The following is a 23,850-nucleotide window of genomic DNA, read 5'->3' on the forward strand; positions in this document are numbered from 1 at the left end:
TTCGCTCGCTGCTGCGGGCTCCATCTTGAAAGTGATCGTCTTAATGACGGACAGACGAGTTTCCTCGTTGTGCAGGCATAGAAATGCTTACGCATTTAAAAATATCCTGTACATCAGGGGTTCTCAACTACATTCATCCCAGGGAACCCTGCTAAGCTCCATAAAGTGCCAAGGAACCCCCCCCCCGCCGAATTAACCGAATGTCGTATTATCGAGGGTATCAAGAAAACAATAAACAAATGCTTCACTACGTCAACACGCTTTTATTTACTCAATGAATCGTCAAATCTTGTTTCTATTTAGCACAAGACCAGTGCGGAAGCTGAAATTCTCTTCATCGCATGACTGATTAGCGCTAGCAGCGGCGAAGGCCTCGCGACATCCTTCGCGGCGCGCGTTTTCATCTGAGACGCGCTTTGCACCAACGGGCGCACATCCCGATTATTTTTTCGCCACTCAGCTGCTCGCCAACAAATTGTCCGTCCATCGCGATGTAGCCGGTGCTTTTTATCTTCGACAGCTTTGCACTGAGTCAAAGCGAAACTACTGCTTGCCGCAACCGCTGCGGACGAAACCGCGGCCGCTATCGACTCGATTATGGACGGCGACTTTACTGTTAAGGCAGGCAGCTGACGCACGCACCAAGTCAAAACGAAACTACCGTTCGCCACAAGAAGCGCGGACGAAACCGCGGCCGCTATCGACGCGATCATGGACGGCGACTTTACTGTTAAGGCAGGCGGCTGACACACGCACCAAGGCAAAACGAAACTACAATTCGCTGCAAGAAGTGCGGACAAAACTGCGGTCGCTATCGACGCTGCCATGGGAGGCGACGACGCACTTGTGAAGGCACGCAGCCGACGCGCGCATCGAGTGAAAACGAAACTACTATTTGCCGCATTCGCTGCGGATGAAACTGCGGTGGTTATCGACGCGATCAGAGATAGCGACTACGCACTTACGGAGGCACGCGGCTAGCCGCCAACACGGTGTTACGCGCGGCGATAAACGCAAGAATAAAGGCTTTAAAGGCACAATTAGGCACGAAGCGCTTCGGCGTTGCTGTCAGTCACGTGCCGCGTACGATTGTCACTGAGGGCCACGGCGATGCGGACTGCGCCGCTTTATTTCGGTTGGTCGCTACGCCGTTATTGCTCTTCTGCGGCGCGCATTTGCGGTGCTCCGCGGATTTTTTTTTTATTGCGATAGCAATTATATGGACACTTCAACCGGATTTCTGCCGTTGCCGTCGCCGTGAGGTTCCGTATAGATAAAGTCTCCACCGCGCGCTATCACGGAGAGCGAACGCACTCAATCTCCCTCGCGCAAGCAACGAAGCGGGAAGCCAGCGCCGGAGGGAGCGGGGGAGGTGGGGGGGGGGGGGGCATTTCTACTCTGCCAACAAACGCGCTCGTCGCTCGACCGCGCCGTCTCTTATCTCTCCCACGCGCAAGCAAGGCAGCGGGAAGCCAGCGCCGGAGGGAGCGGGGGGGGGGGGGGGGGGCACTTATACTCTGCCAACAACCGCGCTCGCCGCACTGTCTCTTATCTCCACACGGCTCTGGCCTTTATGCACTGTGCATTCGCCGCTGCACTGTGCATTCGCCGCTCAGTTTCTGTTGCAGCGATAGACCGCACGTACCTTCGCCCGCTGCAGCGTACGGGCTTGCTGCCAGCGTTTTGTCAGTCGTCTGCAGTCATTCAGTGTGATCTATTCATGTTTGTTTGTGGGCGCTCACACCACGCTTGTTCATTCAGTTAGTAATAGTCGGGCCACATTTTCCAACGCACGCTAGACATGTATGCTGCCCGGATCGGCAGTGCAGCGCTACAGGTGTGTCCCTTCGCACGCGCGCTGCCCACGGGAAGCGCTTCTCATCAACACCACCGTTTCACACGCGCCTTCTCGTGGTCATCGAGTCTCTCTTCATGTCGGTCTACTTACGCCGCAGCACACCTGCTTACTTAATCAGCTCATGTTTACTACAATTCATATTGCTACCAAAGCCGCTCACCTTACTTCGTATGACATTGCTGTGTTGCTATCGCATTCAGTGCTTCACCCTTAGGGCGAAACTGTGACATTTTTTTTATTATTATTCCGCCACCGTATACGTCAGTGCGCACGCTATCAGCACCTACCCTATCTACAAATAGGAGAAAGGCGGCAAGCTACGGCCTCCGAGATTCAAGTGCGAAAGCTTAGGCGCACTGCCCGTTCTCAGAGGTTGGGTGGCTAAAAGCTGCTTGCGTATTTATTGCGCAGTTCGCGCGTTGCTGTTACGCGCTGTGATGTGCTTTTTGACACTCGGACATGGGTAATGGAGGTTCTTTGGATCAAGCGCACCTCGTGTTCGCCGTTTTAGACACTTGTCGAGAGCGGGACCAGGGAACACTTACCAGTGGCTCGCGGAACCCCGAGCAGGGGCCTGTGGAACCCGTAGGTTCCGCGGAACCCACTTTGAGAACCCATGCTGTACATGATTGTTGTATTCTCAAGGATATTGTACATACCACTTGAGGATGCGCTTTCATAGCACGCAAAACTGGAAGGAAAGGCCATTTGTGGAAGCCTAAAGCCTAGCTCAATAAAATTTACCTTTTAGGCCCAGGACCACAGTGCTGAGAATTGAACTTGTTTTCATGTTCATGGAACTTTCACTGCGCCCAACACAACTGCTTTAGAGGTCCTTTGCTTTGATATTCCCATAGAGGCTACAGATACAGTGTAGACCGCTTTTAACGTAAGTCGCGGGAGTCGCGAATATCCGCACTTAAGCGGTACCGCACTATAACCAAAGCAACAATTTTCAAGGCCCGCACATATGCAAAACAGGTGCACTGAGTCGCCACGCGTATGCGACAGTCGAGGAATGTGGCTAGAACATTCAATGTACAGTCGAATCTCGTTAATTCGAACCAAATCATGCGGCGGCCCCTCCGACTGGCATTGCTCGGGCACCGCCATAGAGTAAAAGCTTAGGAGAGACCCCTCAATGTCGCACGCGAACAAAACAAAAAAAAAAGAAAGAAAAAAAAATGCGGCGGAAATTTCACCCTCTCTCAAATGGCAAGGTCGCCGATTCTGCGTTGCGCCGGAACATGCGTGTACGTGCCGACGTCTCAGTCACGCTACCGTAGCGACATGTAGAAAATGGCAGTGAACCTTTCTTTCTCCTTTATTCCTTTACTTTCTAGCCACGTGTTGACCTTGCACGCTGCGGCTATGGCGCAGAGGGAAGCAGCGGCGCTGTCCCAGGCCGGCCAACGAAACTGCCCACGCCGGCGAACGCCCGCTTCCCGATAACGGCAGAAAACGAAACTTCGGAGAGCTGGCACCGGGCCGTCTGGAGCGGCGGCGCCTGCACAGCGGCAGGTGCGCACGGTGACAGTCGAAAGTGAGGGAGCTGCGAGGGAGGGCGAGGGGAGCCACCGAAGCGGCGGGGTTGCCGAGGCAAAATCACAGAACACCCATGGCGAAATCCGCTTCCCTGCTGCCCTCCTCCCTCACATTCCACGGTCTCCGCGTGCGCCCGTTGCCGTGCCGTGCCGGCGCACCCCCGCTCCCTGAAGTTTTGTTTACTGCCTTTATCGTGAAGCGAGCGTTGGCCGGCGTTGGCAGTTTCGTGGCCATCGCTCGCCATGCACGCCATGATATTTCACGACTCGCACTCAAGATTCTGGTTTCAGCCTCACTGGCTGTTCGTTCTCACCACGTGCCCTTCTCCTCCACTTCGTCTCTCTTTCTTCCTCGTGCACTCCTTGGGGCGCCCGTTTGAGGGGAGCGTTCGCCGTCTCCGCTGACTTCCGTACACCCAGGCAGCCGCATTGTAACCGGTATTTCGTTTCCCGCAACTGCACTATAAGCGATACGTGTATACATGGAGTGCTATGGGAAAATTAACGGGAGTCTGAAAAGACCGCACTATATCCGGTCCTGCACTATAAGCGGTTACGTTATAAGTGGTCTATACTGTAGTATCATGTATCATGCATTGCATTTGTACTGTGTTTGTCAAATCCATGAAATTTTCTTGAAGGGGCGCTAAACATGTTTTTATACTTCATTTATTTGGTTCCCAAAATTGAGTTCAGGTTCCTTTTTCTCATTTCTGGTGTTAAGTGTACATTTCGTGAAAAGTCCATTACTACTTCCTGCATTGACCTTATATACAAGGCCAGTCATGAACACTGCTGATTATATCTATTACGGTAGCCGCTACCAGAGCTGCTCAATGCTTTCAACTTGGCCTGGCTTCATCACATTGGCTTAGCTAGCTACAATGCCTGAAATAGAAATGGACAAGAAATTACCTGTGCATGAAGCTCTGAATATATCGCTCTTCTCTTGAATAAGTCTCTCCTGAGTGTATACAGGAAGCGGGTGTCAGAGACCTAAGGGTAGTTTGTGCATGGCAAGGAAGATATCCGCTCCCAGACTACTAGTATTTAATTTTAGTGCATTAAGGACTCATTCGCACTTGCGACTAGGCGAGGTCGCGCGACCAAGTTAGTCGCAAAGCAACCAGTCGCAAGTAGTCGCAAATGGTCGCTTTTCTCGAAATGCGACCGTTTCGGGCAGTTGCTCACTGCTCAATTTTTCTGTCGTGCAACTGCAGTCGCAGTACAGCTGAACCAATCAGATGCGAAGGAACAGAAAGTCTATAAATGCTGACGCTTATCTTACGCAGCGATGACATTTCAAGCAGACGTGAACGGCATATTGTGAGACATTTCGGTTTAGCGACTCGTCGGTCGCATTTGTCAGTGTGAACATCGTTCGTCTTGAGCGAACGATTGAGCAGTAGCTTTCTGGTCGCCAGTCGCAATCGGTCGCACGACCTCGCCTAGTCGCAAGTGTGAATGGGCCCTAAAATGCTGGCTCCCTCCACGCTGGGGCTCATTGCATTGTTTCAAATGCATGTATAGCCAGAGATGTGTCAGCGAATCACTCGTGCTCAGCAGCGAGGAGCCAGAAGAGGCATGCAAAACTTTTCAGGCGTTGTGCAGAGGTTGTAGTATACGAAATCCCCCTGAGCTGTGGAAAATCGTACAGGATGATGCATTTATTGCCGACTAAAGGAGCATGCTAACAGAATTGGTAATGCTGACGGCGCACTGCAAAACCTGCGTATGTATGCTTGGTTTTGAGCAAGTTGAGATTGTAGGCAAGAACAGGGCTCAGACTGGGAGGGAATTATTGGAAGCATTTCATGTCAGACAGAAAGGGTCAGCTTGTGTTAGTGACACATCCATAACGTAGTTTTCTTCGGAAGTGTGCATTTTCGAAAGCCAGCTTTCGTGACGCTGTGTTTCTGCGTCATGCTTTCTCCGCACTGTGCATGCGTGGAAATCTTTGTTTTGTATCTGGGTCTACTATTAAACATTCTGTAGCTGGTGCTTCTCTGTGCTTTTCCTTTTTCTTGTTCCCTTGCTTCATGCTCTTCTTCTACTTTGCACCAAGAACAACATGTATACAGTTAAACCTGCTTATAAAGAACCTCCATATAGCAAATTCCTGGATATAACGGAAGTTTTTCTATTCCCTGCCGTTACTCCATAGAAGCACATGCATTTGAGACCTCTACGTAATGAAGTGGCAGCGGGAGACCCCCTCGAAATAACGAATTTTCCCCGCCGACAACCTAGAGATTTCGCCCCAAATTTTATCGATTTTGCGCAAGCAGCAACCAGAAGCACCTTCTCCGCCATGATGGAATGCGAAGCAGCGGCATCGCGCTTGGCGTGCTCGAATTCAAGGCGACTGCGAGGCAAAAGCGAGCGTACGTGTGCGTGCGTGCGAGCGTGCGCGAGGCGGGCCTGCATCCCTGGACCGGCGATCTTGCTGCCGCGGGCATGACCTTTCCCCCTCCCTTCATTCAAACCTGATCCCGCCGCTTGCTGTAGCTGGCCTAGCCCGCCAAGCCGGCACTCTCCTTTTCCAGTTGATGTTGATGAAGGGGGAAAAAAAACTTTTTTTTCAACACGCTGGCTGCGCTACTCTTTGGTTACTGCGCAAGTCTGTGCTTCACTTCACTAACCTGACACTATACGACGCTACGACGCCATTGTGTCGCTCGCTCTTCGTTTCCGTCTCGCGCTAGTGCGAAACGACACGTGTCCACGCATCCAGTACCAGTACCAATTTAGTTAAGCAGCGAATGTTTACAAGTTTATACAGCCGATAAAACTACTATCCTTACTTCGTATAGCTGTCTGCTAATTTGCTGTCGCAATCGATGCTTCGCCTTTCGGGCAGAACTGGGACTTTTTTGCTCATCGCAACTTTAGTGTATTGGGAGTAAATCTTGAGTGATAGTTGTATTTCTGTATGAAAGCATAAGGTGCGCTGTACTGTGAAGGATTTTTTTTCCTCTCTTTTTGTCACGGAAAACGGGTGCGCGTTACAATCGAGGGTGCGTTAGAATCGAGTAAATACGATAAGCGTTTCTTTTTCAAATTTTCGTACTGAACCTGCATATAACGAAATCCTTTTTATAACGAAGTTTTTCAGGAATTTGTCGATTTTGTTATATCCAGGTTTAACTGTAATAAGTTTATACACCTGCTGAGCCATCTTTGGTTATTTGACAAAATTAAGTTATGCCACTAAATATTAAGTTATGAGCTGAGTATCAGCAGTGCAGTGGAGTGTACAGGGAAGATGCTACCTGCCCTGCCCTACTGCTTTTTTTAATTGCTTGTTTTGCAGGGCACATTTCCATAAGGAAGACAGTATCAGCTTAAATGCATACCATGTGAGCCCAGTAAGAAGTCAGTCAGGGTTGTCACCTGGTTGGTTTCCCACTGGCACAGTTTTTTTTGCCCTTGCAGTGCCAGCTCAACCTCCACACCTGCACGCCATTTGCCAGTTCCAATTCTCCCTAAATTGGCACATGTGTCGCAAGCACTTTGTGGGGTGTTTATACATAACAAACAAGCAGCTGAATGGTTACAAGCAAATTCATTCAAAATTTTTTTAAGCTGTTTGTGAAAGTGAGCAGTCCACCCTTTCACTTTTATTTTTTCTTAGAACCTTTTTTCTATGAGTCCAAGCACAACTTATGCTTCTCTCTGATGTCTTCTTGGCAGCCACCCTCTGTTGGTGCTTATCCTGTCAGCTGGCACGACCAGCTTGGGCCACATGAGTGAACTGGACGCACATTGTTCATTCTTTTGCCCCCACAGTATCCATAGAGTCCCTGTTATTTTTTTTTATTTTTTTTATTTTACTTGGAAAAGGTGGCAGCTCTTTGTGCAATAAGCATAGAAAAAAAAGAGGCAGCATGCAGTTAGTAGATCTCTTCAATTGAGCTGACTTTTTGCAGCAGTTCTGGACAGTGCCTTGTGGCGTGCATGAGTTCACATTGCATGAGGGCTGTTTGCACTTGCACAACCCTTAGCATTACACAAGCAATCCTGCACAATACCCCTATGTACTTATTGGCTCATGTAGATCAATGAGAATAATGCAGAAAAATTAGCTTTGCTTTTTGACAGGGACGGAAGTGCTGTGCCAATTGCGCAATCTTGTGCCAAACCATCAACCTGCACTAACCTGCATCAAAATGCTAATTTTGAATGAAGTCTAAATTTTGTAGGATGTGCGTGTTCACTGGCTACCACACGGTTATATGTTCGCTAGCATTTAGACCTGGAATCCAAGCCTAAGCAATTCATTTCAACGTTGGCGTCTTTTTAGTGTAGGTGTGTTGTGTGGCACATTGTAACTTGCCTGTAGGATAATGAAAATCATTTTGTGCTATACATTGCATTACGAATGTTTCATATAAGTCTTATGCATTTGCGTACTATGCGACCAGGTAGAGATGATTTGAACTGGCACTCTTTTTATGGGGCACTTTTATGCCACGCTCTCAGCTTAATGTATGAGTTGTACAGTCTGTTCAGCGTGTAGCTCAGCTGTTTCGTTTTGCATTTTAGGGCTCACTTGTGAGCCCTATATCTGTGTCGATTAATGGTGAAACATCACGAGTGTAACGTTCAAATAGATTTTGCACGTGCACCATGTCTGGTTACCGGGATGTTAGTGCGCCTAATTGATGAGTGACAATGGCAGCCTAATTGTCACTCAAATTTGGACTCCGTATGCTCTATATTTTCTGCATGACCACACCACACAAAGTCAGAATTGCACATGCATAATATACTGCACAATGAATACTAGACGATTATGTTTACGTCGGAGAACACTGATCTTACAGGTATGGGGATGCATTGTCGCATAGATTTTTTTTTAATTGCGTGTCCTTTTTTTCTTTTTTTTTTTCTTCTTTGTTATTTTAAACGCTGTTATTAGTCATTGCTCAACGTCCTCCACAACCTTTGCATTGGCACCTTATTGAGTAAGTAAATTAATAAATGATAGCAAACTCAACTTAAATATTAATTGCTTGTGCACGAAAAAAAAAAAATCTCTTGACTAGCATTACCAAAAGCCTATCGACATACAGTGGGTGCTGTTCGTGTAAAGCCCTCGGTTATTTTTTTTTTTTTTCTTGGCCACATTTAGTTGGCACACCCAGTAGGTAACTTAATAGTGGTTTCCGCAGAACCCATATGGGGTTTCCTTTTTCAGGTGGATGAACTGCACTCCACCTTGCGGGCCTCCGCAGAATATATGTTTCTTGGTTTGCCTGTATTTCATTCATGTTGAGCTTTACCAAGCTGATCCAAAATGCGAATCTTCTGCTCCAAAATAGGCAATTCCTGCTCCAAACCTGCTCCAAAGTGGAAATGACATGATGGCAGTGTATGTTGTTTGTTCGTTGTGAAATAATTTGTCACACAAGAAACACATCTGAATAAATCAAATTTAGCACACTATAAGCCTTAATTAAATACCCCAGGGACCATCGAAGCTCCTCACTTTAACTCGTCTTCTTATACCAGCTGGAATGACCGTTTTTATCACAAAAGAGATATGGTTCTGTTCCTACACCACTAATTAATAAGCAATGGGTGAGGTCATCAGCTACGAATGGCTTGCCTGACAACTACATGGCCTTCACTTTCTGAAATAGTGGGTGCTTTAAAGCTAAGAACTTGTGCAGAACTGGCCCTTGCATGATGTCAAATTGAGGATGAAAATGCTGCACTCGTCTAGGAAGTGCAGTCAGATTAAAGGCACCCAGCAAGAATGGAGTGAGGACAACATAGGCACTGTCACTTATATCGCTCATAGTTTGACAAATTATTGAGAAGGAATTGCATTTGAAAAGAAACATGTCATCGTGGCAGTAAACTTTTCCTGCATAAAATAGGATCTCGATTCACGAAAATACTGCAGAATTTCTGCATCACAGTGATCGCAGTGGCTTTTGTGTGATATCCAAAAAGTTTGGACTTCATTTTTTGTACTAATAAATCATACATTGCCACAAAAAGAATCATTTTGCCACCATGAAATAAAAACAACATACTTTGCTGGTCTAACCTAATTTTGTGTTTGCCTTTAGTCACTGTTTAAAGAAATGTTTTGGTCTTCAAATGCCTGTTATAGAAGAGTAGGTTAACTATTAATTCCTTCAAGTGCAGTCCTACAGTAAGGCAGCTTTACTTTTTTATTTCATGAATTGTTTGTGACTAAGATTTCTTAAATTCACCTAACATTATTTCCTGACTGAATTTTGGCTGAGTACTGGCCTTTATAGTGGGCACGTAACACAGCTTCAGTACATTTTTGGTGCACAGACAACAGCTGACTTCTGGAACACATGGAAGGAGTTTGAGGTGCATCATGGAAATGAGGACACCATGAGGGAGATGCTGCGCATTAAGCGCAGCGTACAGGCCATGTATAACACTCAGGTCAACTTCATGACAGCTCAAATGCTGAGTGCAACTGCCAGGGAAGCAGCAGCTGCAGCAGGCACTGAAGGTGAGTGACATAAGGGTCCTAATTGCATTTGATGTTTTTGTCTTTTTCTTACCTTGTGCATTATGTCTTCACTTCTTTCACAACAGAATATTGCTGCTGTTTTGCTAGTTATGTTCTCTTGCTTGTTAAAGTGTGAGAATGTGACCTAAATATGCTAGTATTACATAGGAGTTGTGTGGTTTGATGCTTTCACTTTCTTATCCTGTTTTCATAACAAATTTTGTATAAATAAGTGTGTTCTGAATTATGCCTGAGTGGTGACTTTAAGTGGGCTAAGTCTAGTTGCAGATGCTGGTGATATGCATGTCATGGCAAGGAATGGAGTGGCTCTTGCTGATAGTGTAGCGAGGGGGGGGGGGGGGGGATATGTTGAGCAGGCAGGCATGGCACAGGCAGCTTTGCCAAGGTGAGAATTGGGACAAACGTGTTGCAGCATTGCATTACTTGACAAAAGCTTTGAGACTGTGCCAGATCTTGTGGATGCTGAATTTAGGTCTTGTTTCTGGTGTTAGGGCCACATGGAAAAATAGTGTGAGATGTGGTAGATATTCCTTTGCAGCTGTGAACTGCAAGTTGAACTGTGAAAAAGAAACTACTGGGAAAATATACTGCAGCCTTATAGTACACACCTTTAGATGTGCATGGCAGAAAAATGTAAAGAAGACTGCTGCACATGGTACTTTGATAAAACAATAATTTTCATTGCTGAAAGCTGTTGCTCCAAAGCAGAATTTTTTATGCTCTTTGTACAGTGTGACAAAATGTTTGGCCACACAGGTGTTGACCAACACAGTAAGCTGTTGGGGAACATGCTTTGTTGATATTGACACCAAGATTCCGCAGTGTGAATTTGTCCAAAAGATACCGTACATCAGTGACACAGCTTTTTTTGAAGTAGAAAGAATTACCTCGGAAGGAGGAAACTTGAAGGGAGAGGAAAATGAAGACAAGCCACAAACAGTAGGCGATTAGGCAAAGAAGAGTGCAGTCTCTGTAAAGAAAGAGACACAGAGAGAGAGGAAAGGCAGGGAGGTTAACCAGATGCGAGTTTCCGCTTTGCTACCCTGCACTGAGGTGGGGGAAATAAGGGTTCGAAAAAAAGAAAAGAGAAATAACAAGGAAAAATTATATTAACAGGAAGGACATTCCAATTAGAGGTGTTCACATAGACCAGTGGATCTGAAGAAGCGCAGTAGTGATTGCACGGCCTTCTGTTGCGATGTTGAGTCACGTCGATGTTGTAAAATTTTTGCTTCCGACAGAGGCCAGTCGTCCAACTGGTTGAGGACGACAGGAAGAAATTGTCTCGGCACACTGTACTGCAGGCACTGGCACAGAACATGAAGCATTGTTTCCTCTTGGCAGCACCATAGCTAGCCGGGACAACGGGCACGTTAGCTCGAACCCCCACTGTATGCAAGTATGCAGAGCATCCTTGCAGCATCTCTTCTAGACAACGGAATTGATAGGCAGCGGTCTTGTACAGGAGCTGAACGAGCAGCTTGATCGACACGTTCGTTGCCAATACCGCAGTGACTTGGTTGCCACTGAAAAATGACCGTGTCCTTTCTCAGTCAGGTGGTGTATGGTCTCTGCAATTTCGAACATTAACTGCTCATGCAGACCACGCCATAAGGCTGACATTAAACCTGGAGTCTAGAAAACCACATGTATATCATCGCCGGCTCTTAAACAGCTTACGTTATTCCTATTTATTGTATTAGAAGTACCGGAATTACGCACACAAATACACCGACGACTCTGTCTTGCCAAACAGCGCTACCGCAGCTGTCGTCATTCCTGCAAAAGCCACCGCTATCAAGTTCAAAATGTCTCACTTAACAATGTCGATTACAGCACAACTAGCAGCACTTCGCATCACATTACACTTTATTAATTATGAACCAGCACTCAATTGGTCCATTTTCTGTGACTCGAAGACTGCACTGCAGACGTGTGATATTCAAAGGAGCTTTCGTAAAAAAATTTAAGCACAAATTGATGCATATCTCACTATCCGCTAGCGCAGTCGGCCCTGGTGGGGAAGTATTTCTATAGCAGTTATGAGCGCTACGCGACTGTGTCCAGAAAAACATTTTATTTACCTCTCTGGGGTGACGTCTCTAATGTATATTTCATTTTAACTCCACGTTCTAAAGTGCCCTAAGTCATTCAGCTTTGCTGAGGGCACCCTCCTACAAATTTCTATTCAATTCTGTTTGTGTTATATATAGTCAATACATAGTACCACTGTTCCATTCAGCAAAAGGCACCCGGTGCCTTTTCACTTCTTTCACAAATAATTCTTTGTCATTTTACTCCCCCTCCCCCCCTATTCATTGCCAGCTGCACCCCTCTGAGTGCTGCACCCTGGGTGGTCCCCCCCTTTAGTGACGCCACAGTATTTGAGATTAGATTAAAAGACACTGTGTACTAGGGTCTCAGCGATCAGGGTGAAGCATTGAAATAAAACAACAAAAAACACCACACACCAATTTGTTTGGACCAGACAACACTCTGTAGGCTTCTAAATGTGCACTTTATGTGAAGGTGAGTGCTGATGTCAAATTTATTGATGACAAAACTCTCGCAGAGGCTCCAAAAGACTCGATGCAGCAGTTGGAAGCAGCTGCTAAGTTGTTGGCTGATGAGGCAAGGAAAGACACTGCAAGGATGCCTGGCAAGGACATCCTTTTTGTCAGGTAAGGATCTCCAATTTATCACAGTTTTGGTATAGTTACTTGAAAAGGTGTCTTGTTGGTATTAAATATTAGCCGACCAGTGCACAAAAAACACAAGGACAATGCTTTGGTGCACGAGGTATTTAAGAACACAGCTTCGAATAGTCATAGACTTTAACATTTTCATTATATCTGTCTAGGTGCCTAACCTTGTCTTCACCAAGCCCTCTGTCACCTATCTAACACATTTATTCCAGGGTATCAGCTTCCAGTGTGATATAGGAGCAGTGTACTTTGATTTGGTTGGCGCATGCTAATAACAACACTCCGAAAGTCTTTACAAAATTGGGGGAAAATGTCTTGTGCTCATCAGAGTAATTGTTTGTTTCTTAAGGGGTGGGACCACAGACGATGAGCAGAGCCTAGCAGAGCGGAGCCGCACTACAAACCCTGATGAAATCAGCATAGATGATGAAGAAGGCTCCGATGATGACCAACAAGTTGAAGGTGAGTTTAGTTTTGGCATTTAGGCTACAATTAAGGTTTGCTCACATAATATGGTTCGAAGTACATGTGGTGCAGGAATGAATTTTTGATGTAGTTAAAGATTTAGGTATGCTATCTAAATTATTTTAACAATATACTGATATGCTACAGACCTTTCACAGTACTGCTGCAAGGATGCTGCCATTTTTGAACATGTGACTGCACCGCCATTGAGGGCCTTCTGGCTTCCCCTCTCGGTAGCAGACAACGTGCTGAGTAAATGCACAGAAGTGCAAACAGCACGTCAGTGCTTTCGATAATTTACACAATGCAGCAGATAGCTCTTACCACCCCAGTACTATGTAATTTGCCGTGACAGCCGTTATATGCTAGCAATTTGTCTATAACATGGCTTTCAGTACCATTAAAAATGTATCTGTTGTTCTTACTGCCTCCCGTAGCCATCGGCTCTTTTGAACATGCAAGAGTCTGATAGTCTCCGGAGATGCCTAAGTAGTGAAAACAGTTAGAGCTATATATACATGAAGGTATGCCCCCTTAGCTATGCTATGTGCTATTATATTTGCTTATCTGTCTCTGGGTTAGTCATTCAGATAAAAAAGAACGAAAGTAATTAAAATTTTGCACCCAGAGTGCCTTGGTGTTTTGCACTTGAGTGAAACTGCAGTCAGTTAAGGACATTTTGTTATGCTTTACGTGCTCAGAAAAAAATTTGCAGTGAAGCAACATCTTTTTAATCCCTGTACTTGCCTCAACACAGGAACATGTGTTTAAATGGTAGATGTTCTTGGTTTATCATCACTATTGCATGCGTAATCTACTATGATTACATTTACATATAAGCCATAATTGCAGGGTTCATACACCTGCTTGAAAACCGTTGAATTTGGAAAAAGAGATTCGAGGGCCATTCACATTTATTTTCAACTCTGAAAATAAATGTGCTCCTTGAATTCCTTAAAAACTGGGGTTGGGGATGACTTTTGAACATTCAAAGCAACAAACGTTGATCGGGGCTATGCCATGGATACTGTCTATCAGGAAACTATTCTAGATATTTTTCTTTCCAGAGTGTCACTAAGCGATGCATTGAGGCGTGTCCACAGCCAAAAACAAAAGGCTCATTTAAATTACCATCGTGGAGCTAGACAAAGCCAGATCAAGTGACCAAGCTGTACCTTTATTTTTCTTGTTTTGCTAGTTAGTTCACACCGCAGCCGTCATGGTTCGATATTCAAGCCCCAGGCTCTAGAAATGCCTGCGGAAAGTAAATTTCTGCCAGTTGGCTTTAATGTGACCAGTATTGGCTGAAGCCAGACACTACTAACGATCATGCTATAAGCTGATTGACACCATTACAATGGGAAAGTCAAGTTTGAAAAGCTACTTCAAGAGCTCAAAGCATGTGTCATACAGCAACTGCTTAGCTGCGGGTAAGAAGAATGAGACTTCACTATTTTCCAGTGTATGTGAACAAATAAGGTTCATTTCCCCCTTCTTGAAATTTGCCTTGAAATCCTTGAATTGTCTTCGTATTTCGAGTCGAATGTTCTGTACGAACTTTGCCTCACTGGTCGTCTCCTCCTGTTAATAAAATGTGCATTACCAGACGTGAAATTTTCGTTCAAGGGCCCCTCACCAGGTTTGGTCATTTTACACAGATAAGCGCAGCACATACTTTGTGCACTGACGATTATGTCAGCGAAATATTACAGCGCAGCGCACTGCTAAATCAGCTGAAATTTCAAACCAAATGTCGCACATCTTCCCTCTCAAGGAAGCACTGCCTCCGCCACAGAGTCAAGGTAACACACATAAATGCTATGACGTAAATCGCAGTACTATCAACGTCACTCACCATGACACGTTACATCGGTTAAAACGTCCAATGTGGAACGCGCGTGCAATAGCACCTCCGGAAATGCGCCGGTCAGCAAAAAAAAAAGGAAGAAAAAGAAAAGGAACAAGAAAAAAAAAAAAAGAAGCTGGGGCTCGTCATGTGAACCCAAGACAGTCCCTTGGCTTTGTCATGAGGGAATGCAGGGAAGGAACGTCACTTGTGGATGCGACTCGAGTTAGATGGAGAGAGGGTCTCTGTTGGCAGTCGCGCTTGCCTCCTGGCGGTATGGTAATAGGGCATTCAATTTCTTCTATCTCCTCCAATAATAAAGCAATTAAAAAAATTATTTTTGTAAAATTATCCCTAGATGGTGGTTAAGAACATCCAGTGTATAACTAAAATTTGCAATGGGGCCTGGTGAGGCACCTTTTAAGAAGCACGACAGAGCTGTGACATCAAAAGTGTACAAAAGAACATTCAAATGTTCCTCACCCAGTCACGCTCATAGCTGTTCGTATCGCATTCAATTTGAAGCTAAACATCTTTTCCTTCAAAAAAAGAAAACTCAGTAGCCTAGTTTGTAAAAATACTCAGTCATCTATAACAGAATCATTTATTTGCTAAAAGGGATTCTCTGCATCGCAAGCGCACTCGCATTTCTCCTTAATAGTACTGCAGGATATGCTGATGTCGCATAATGCCGGGGGATACTTTTTAGGTGTACCAAGTCACACTTTGTTTCATATGTGTAATATGGTTTCATATCCTGTGAATAGAATTAGCACACACCCATTCCCTTTTTACGGCGATTCAGGCGCTTGGCTGCACTCAAAAGGTGTCGCATGGCGTCACAACTGGTAGCACCATCTCTCTTGTGCATTGCAAAGTAACTGCTGTAAACAGTCTATACTGCAGTCAGCCGCAATTGCAAAAAATTGCAAAATTGCAACAGTTGAACCTCGTTGATATGATCCCGTTACGTACGATTTCCCAGCGCCAGCGTTTGCAATAGAGACCACAAAAAATGACCCAATACAGTTACGCTGTTTTTTTTTTTTGTTGTTGTTTTTTTTTTGCGGTTCATACGTTCCCGGAAAATGCAATCTTTCTTCACCAACGTTCAGTAGGTCGCCAAACTGCAAACGTATTTCTGGCCGCTAAATCCCGCGTAAACAAGAAAATGCGCGAGGTGCGCAGGATCGAGAACAGTAGCTGCCCACAGAAGCTTCCCCGCAATACTCGCCCACCCTTGTTAAAACTTTGGAGCGCACTAAGTTTATTATTTCGGTAACAGCAAATCTCCTCCCGGGTCACCACCAACCCTAATGCGATACGCATCTTTACTTATCTGTTTCATTGCGCGTGGGCCGTAGTGCCATTAGAAGCATACTGCACGCCTTTAATAGGCGATAACCCAAATGTGCTGCCATTTTGCAGGCAGCGCAAAGGCAGTGTCATGTACAGTGTAGACCGCTTATAACGTAAGTCGCCGGAGTCGCGAATATCCGCACTATAAGCGGTACCGCACTATAACCAAAGCAACAATTTTCAAGGCCCGCACATATGCAAAACATGTGCACCGAGCCGCCACGCGTATGCGACAGTTGAGGAATGCGGATCGAACGTTTGCAGTCAATGTACAGTCGAATCTCGTTAATTCGAACTAAATCACGCGGCGGCGCCTCCGACCGGCATTGCTCGGGCACCGCCATAAAGTAATAGCGTAGGAGAGACCCCTCAATGTCGCGCGCGAACAAAACAAAAAAAGAAAGAAAAAAACGCGGTGGAAATTTCAACCTCTCTCAAATGGCAAGGTTGCCGATTCTGCGTTGCGCCGGAACATGCGTGTACGTGCCGACGTCTCAGCCACGCTACCGTAGCCGCGCGTAGAAAATGGCAGTGAACCCTTCTTTCTCCTTTATGCTTTCTCTACTTTCTAGTCACGTATTGACCTTGCACGCTGCGGCTACGGCGAAGCGGGAAGCAGCGGCACTGTCCCAGGCCGGCCAACGAAACTGCCCACGCCGGCAAACGCCCGCTTCCCGATAACGGCAGAAAACGAAACTTGAGCTGGCGCCGGGCCGGCCGGCGGGCGCGCACGGTGACAGTCGAAAGTGAGGGAGCCACTGTAGCGGCGGAGTTGCCGAGGTGAAATCTGCTTCCCTGTCGCCCTCCTCCCTCACATTCCACGGTCTCCGCATGCGCCCTTCACCGTGCTGTGCCGGTGCCGCCCGCTCCCTGAAGTTTCGTCTACTGCCGTTATCGTGAAGCACGCGTTGGCCAGCGTTGGCAGTTTCATGGCGCTCGCTCGCTATGCGCGCCGTGATATTTCACGACTCGCACTCAAGATTCTGGTTTCAGCCTCACTGGTTGTTCATTCGCACCACGTGCCCTTCTCTACTTCGTCTCTCTTTCTTCCTCGAGCACTCCTTGGGGTGCTCCCGTTTGAGGGGAGCGTTCGCCGTCCCCGTTGATTTCCGTACTCACAGGCAGCCGCACTGTAACCAGTATTTCGTTTCCCGCAACTGCACTATAAGCGATACGTATATACATGGAGTGCTATGGGAAAATTAACGGGAGTCTGAAAAGACCGCACTATATCCGGTCCTGCACTATAAGCAGTTACTTTATAAGTGGTCTATACTGTATCACTCTGGCGGCATCGTAGGCATCGTATTCCAGTGTTGCCCACCAGCTCGATTACTTTGTACTTCCCACCGCAGTCTTATAACACTACACAGCAGAAAAATGAGAACTTGTATCTCAGGTTGTTTGGACCCTACTAGCTGGACGTGTGTGTCTGTGTCTCGTGCCGCAACGATTCGCACCGACTGGGCACGTCAAAACTTCCCGCCAAAATGCCCCACTCGAAGAAGCTGCTGACCCAGGCTGAATTTGTGGAGCAGAAACGTAAGCTTGCTGAAGCCGTAAAAACAACGTGTCTCGGCCCGCTTGAGCCCCAACAGCTCGGCTCACGTCGCTGTCTCGTCTCATGCTGTAATGATTCGCGCAACGTTTCACTTTATGTATATGTCAACTACAGTTCAGTCTATCAATTTTTTTAGTGACTTTCAATCTTATATTTACTCTGTTAGTACATATTTTTTTTGGAGATTTCTTTTTCCAAACTAATGAATGAGGTTCTACTCTACTGTATTTGTACTGACACACTGTATAGAGATTTCAATAGGTCAGAATAGAACTTATGGATACTATTCCTAGATATTAAGGGAGCTTATGACAACGTAAACAGGGAATTGCTATGGGATATTCTCAAACTTGAGGGCATAGACAACGATTTCGTGAAGCTGTTGAGGGGGGTATATAGCGACAACGGAGTAGACATTGTATGGGAAGGCCGGAAATGCAATCAAGTAGTGTAATTTTACCGAGCATTGAAGCAAGGCTGTGCTCTGTCTCCATTGTTGTTCACGCTTAATGTTAAGAGCAGAGAAAAACGACTGAAAAGCAGTGAATTAGGTTTTGATCTATCTTAAATCTGTAATGGGCAAAAGGTGCAACCTTCTAGAAGGTCTCTGGGCTGATTTATGCAGATGACATAGTGCTACTAGCAGACAATGCAGGGGATTTGCAGACTTACAAATATAAATGGCAACACAGCAACGAATCTAAGGCTTAAATTTAGCACAGAGAAATCTGGAATTATGATCTTTAATGAAGAGATGAGTAATGACATGGTATCAATTCAACAGGAAGTCATACTCACTGTCAAGCAAAATAAGTACCTGGGTTTATACATAAACAAAGGAAAGACCTACTCAAGCATCCACCAAGGTAATCTAAAAATAAAAGGGAAGTGGAATGCAGCAATAATGAAACAGAGCACTTTAGGGCTACAATAAATACGAGGTGGTGCAAGGAAATTGGAAAAGTGTTATTGTGCCAGTGGTAACGTTCACAAATTCAATTCTGTGCTATAAAGTCAGAAATCTTGTCGGGGTTGAAGATTAACCAGAGGGCAGTAGGCCGGCTGGCTTTGGGGTCCTATGGTAAAACCACAAATAAGTGCAAGGTGACATGGGTTGTGCTTCTTTTGCAGTCAGAGAAGCGGAGAGCAAGATTAGTTTTGAAGAAAGACTAAGGAACATGAATGAAAGGAAATGGCCTGCTAAAGTGCACAAATATCTGTACCTCAAAAGCGTGGACACAGAATGGAGGAAGAGGCCTAGAAAGTTGGCAAGCAAGTACAGGGTAATTGAAAGCGTACATACAAGTAAACAACCAGAAGTCATAAAAAAGAAAGTGAGAGAAACAGAGACGGTAAATTAGTTGCAAAGGATGGAAACAAAAAAGACCATGGAGATATACCAGAATGAAGAAAGAAATCAGGAGGCAAAATCTGGGGGCAAATTAGAGGGTAATGCAAAGGGGAGTGCCTTGCTATGTGAGGCCTGATCTGGCTGCCAGAAGACAAAAATGTGCCGGAGAAAACTTGCATCACAGGGTGGAGGCATGTGTCTGCTGCAAAAAAAAGTCCTGAAACAACTCGACACGTCGTAATTGAATGCCAAGATATTAACCCAACGAGACCCGTGGGGAGTGTCCACCTTCCAGGAGTGGTGGGATTCAAGGAAGATGGAAGGATTCACTGGTCGGCAGTCGAGATAAGTAAGAGACGATCAGATTATTGGTAGAAGAAAAACAGGGAAGATATCGTTAGAACCGGTCATTGCAAGTGTAGGTAATGGTACAGTGTAGTGATAGAGGTTTTAAACATGAAAGTTAAGATTGAAATCAGATAGGCAAAAGGCTAGATAGCAATAGATGTAGTAAAGCAAGATTAAATCAAGCAGGCTACTCGACTATTTGTCCCCACCCCGTTTCAAAGGGGATGCCAATAAACATGATCATCAAGTTTTGAGAGGAGAGGTTGAATGGAACCACCAGAATAGCCTGCAGTGGTTACAGTAAGAAAATGATTTTTGCAATGTCACCTGCCATCCAACAGGAAGGTGGCAGCAAAGAAGATGGGCCACTGAAGGCTTCTGCATACCAAAGACAGATTATCCAACTGCATAATAACTGGGCTTTGTCAGATTTCAAAAATGCACACTAAGACAAACACAAATTATAACAAATGCTATAGCCAGCCTTACATAAGAGGTGGTTAGGTTATAAATAAGGTAGTGCAAATGCTGGAATACGAATGAAATAGTGAACGTTCGAATAATACTATTTGGGGAAAGGCAGCACCAAAGTGCATGCCCTTGATCACGCAGCATTTCCAGGGCACACGATTTCCCTTTGTTGCAAGGTTGACAGGACAGATTGAAACACTTCCCATACGCGACATGGACAAAGCTTTAGAATGGTGACAAAAGTAGCGTGTACAGAAAGCGTGTGCGAAAATCAGGCTGATTGGCCACTGGAAGGCACGCAGATCGTATTGGATATGCTTGTTCACGCTTGTTCCCGGATGCAGTTCTGAACTTATTGTCTAAACGTGAGCTTAAAGAGAGACCGAGAACCAATTTTCATGGTCATCATCATCAGCCTATATTTATGTCCACTGCAGGACGAAGGCCGCTCCCAGTGATATCCACTTACCCCTGTCTTGCACTAGATGATTCCAACTAGCGCCTGCAAATTCCCTAACTTCATCATCCCATCTGGTTTTCTGCCGACCTCGACTGCGCTTCCCTTCTCTTGGTATCCATTCTGTAACCCTAATGGTCCACCGGTTATCCATCCTACGCTTTACATGGCCTGCCCAGCTCCATTTCTTCCGCTTAATGTCAACTAGAATATCGGCTATCCCCGTTTGTTCTCTGATCCACACCGCTCTCTTCCTGTCTCTTAACGTTAGTCCTAAGATTTTTCGTTCATCGCTCTTTGTGCGGTCCTTAACTTGTTCTCGAGCTTCTTTGTTAACCTCCAAGTTTCTGCCCCATATGTTAGCACCGGTAGAATGCAATGATCGTACACTTTTCTTTTCAACGACAGTGGTAATCTCCCAGTCAGGATTTGGTAATGCCTGCCGTGTGCCCTCCAGCCCAATTTCATTCTTATGTAAATTTCTTTCGCATGATCAGGATCCCCTGTGAGTAATTGACCCAGATAAATGTACTCCTTTACAGACTCCAGAGGCTGACTGGCGATCCTGAATTCTTGTTCCCTTGCCAGGCTATTGAACATTATCTTTGTCTTCTGCATATTAATCTTCAAGCCCACTCTTACACTTTCTCGGTTAAGGTCCTCAATCATTTGCTGTAATTCGTCCCCATTGTTGCTGAATAGGGCAATGTGCTCGGTTTGCAGATGACATTTTCATGGTATCCGTTTTTTTTTTTTTTTTTCTTAGTGCAACGTAAAACCGATCAGAGTATCAAATCCTACAGTGGTAACATGGAAAACGTTGTGGAATATTCTTTTGTCAGAATTTTTTTATCTGCAGTTGCAATTGTGTTAAGTCATACACTTGAAATAGTAATAGGTGAATGTGATAGCGATTCTGTGCCAGCATTGGTAGGAAGTAGTGGGATATTCCAATGGTGCTATTCATGTAGACTAGGCACCCACTTATAGCACAGTTAGTCAATGGCATTTTGTATCTCACAGGGAGACCACAGACTCGGAGTACTCGCTCACAAACTAGCATGCATACAAAAGCACTTGTGTGCGTCGCCATACAACGAGAGATGCCACGGCTCACCACAGTCCTGCCATTACAATCATTGCGGCGCAGGCAGTGCTGCTTGTTAGCGTCTACTTTTTTTTTTTCAGATAGTAATACGCACAGAAGAAAGCACAAACGCCTGTATAATATAAAGACTGCGATTTTAAGCAATATATATGGTGCACTTAATAACAGCTGACTTGCGTACAGTAATCTGCAGTTACATGGCGAGACATACAATTTTTCACGATTTTCTGTGCCCATTTAAAATTATAATTCCTACTTAAACCACGAGCAGCATGCCCTGTTCTATCACTGTAAATCACGGTCTTTTCATTTCCATACATCTCATGACGCATTCTGGGCGGTTGTCAGTCCCTTTAAGCACACAAATGAACTTGGTACACATGCTCACAGTAGTTTCTGACTGCCCACTTGTGGACCCGAACAGAGCTTCGTCAGTGTCTGATCATAGCCTCCTGTATATTCTATGCCTCTTGTATTATCGGCAAAGCAATGAGAAGAGGTCGTCAATGGAACTATGGCTGTGGTGCCATTTACGTAGGTTGTCTCAAGCACATTTTTCCCATTTCTGGGACTTGCTGCTGACAAAGAAATGCACAGATGTCAATAAAACAGTGGTAGTGACAAGTGAAATATGAATGTGTTGCTTATACAGTAGGCTTCCGTTAATTAGATTTTTCAGTTAATTCGACCCAGACCGAAGGTCCTAGCCGGCACTTATACCACCGTTGATTCTATGGGCCCAAACCTCCGTTATTTTGATGTCAAAATTGGCCTTCGCTAGATAACTCTAACTTTACTGGTCAGCTTCGCCGCTATACAGCCGTGTCATGTGGTGAAGCATACCAAGAACGGAAAGGGGCCATTGTCACGATACAAAGTACGCATTCTTTAATTATACAAGCGCGCACGCGCCGTCTCCTGTCGCAGTACGAGCACCTAGATGCCTAATAAGCATACTGACAGCCATTCAGAGTTGTTTCTGATGGTGCTGTGGCTATTTGAGCCCTCGTTTCGCCCGCCATGCTTGTCTCGTATGCGAGACCGTTAACAGGAGCTAGTATGCGTTCCTTAATTATACGCGTGCGCACACGCCATGCTCCGAGAGAGATAGTAAAACATTCTATGTTTTGGGAAAGCTAGCGAAAAGGAAGGCACTAAGATGAAAAAAAAAATCATGAGACATTCCACTTTGTGAACGTGGATGACCACCAAAGTGGTTTAGCACACGACGTGCGTCGTCTTGCATAGCAAGCCGCTTGCGGCTGGCTTCTTGGAAACAATCTTTAAGGATGTTTGCCACCCACCGCCGCCGATTGCATTCTTGCATCTGTTCTCGCCGTCTCTCTTCGTATGTGCGCTGCTCGTCGGGATGCGCACTACACGCGGCCTCCCCATTATGACGAGAGAAGTGAAATTCAGAATGGAGAATGGCAGCCTGTCTTGCCGACAATGCACGATGATGCCGCCGCCTGAGTAGAGCGGAAGGAAACTAGGCACGCACGAGCTTGGAACGACGACATAGAGAGGGCGGTGTGAATGTAGACATGGCCGACACAGCCCCACAGCTGTAAATCTTTGAGAAACCTTTATTAGAGCGATAGTTTTACTACTCCAGGTACTAACCCAGGAAATCCCTGGTTCCGTAAATCTGACCTTCAAGCTCAGCCAAGGTCAAACTGGGACTTAGCCTGCCACTACCGGGGGCTGCTGCGTACGCCGTGTGGGCAACCATATTTTGAAAGCGATCTGCGATGCAGACAAACTGTGCGGTCGCACGGGCCTCATCTTCACAACGATCTGCGATGTGTACAAAGTGCACCAAGTGCTGGTTGTCACAGCTGTCCCCGATTCGTCGTCGGCGCGAAGTCGATCGACGGGGTAGACAAGCTGGTTGGTCGTTCCGTACGCAAGCGAGCACAGTGAAAAGAGTCAGAGTCGAGAGTAAACAAAAAAACAAGATATTTATCGACTGATAAATATACACAAGTTAATAAAATAACATAATAAGAAAAACACAAGACAGACTAACACACCTGAACTTAATATCACACAATGATGAAGACCAATAAATGCGAGCAATTAACAGAACATATACATATGAAACAGTGCGAGGATCAAATACACAAGAATACGCTTAACAGCATTTCACTAAAACAAAGATCAAAATAAATCAAAGTTCAAAAGAAAACAAATGGTGTCATACGCATGGCCGGGCAGCAGCAGCAAGTCCATAAACCGTGGAAGTCGGTGCACA

The 23,850-nt window shown here is 45.6% G+C and overlaps 1 protein-coding gene across 1 annotated transcript in view; it reads left to right on the forward strand.

Annotated features, from left to right (window-relative positions):
* The window catches only part of LOC119435932 (pre-mRNA-splicing factor syf1 homolog), a 119,604-nt gene that overhangs the window by 87,439 nt on the left and 8,315 nt on the right, over nt 1-23,850 (forward strand). Inside the window, exons 20-22 of the mRNA XM_037702633.2 lie at nt 9,718-9,904; nt 12,498-12,606; nt 12,980-13,092. Of these exons, the coding sequence (XP_037558561.1) occupies nt 9,718-9,904; nt 12,498-12,606; nt 12,980-13,092 (409 nt within the window). The remainder of the gene's footprint in view (nt 1-9,717; nt 9,905-12,497; nt 12,607-12,979; nt 13,093-23,850) is intronic.

The sequence above is a fragment of the Dermacentor silvarum genome, chromosome 1 (genome assembly GCF_013339745.2).
Source record: "Dermacentor silvarum isolate Dsil-2018 chromosome 1, BIME_Dsil_1.4, whole genome shotgun sequence".
NCBI lineage: Eukaryota > Metazoa > Arthropoda > Arachnida > Ixodida > Ixodidae > Dermacentor > Dermacentor silvarum.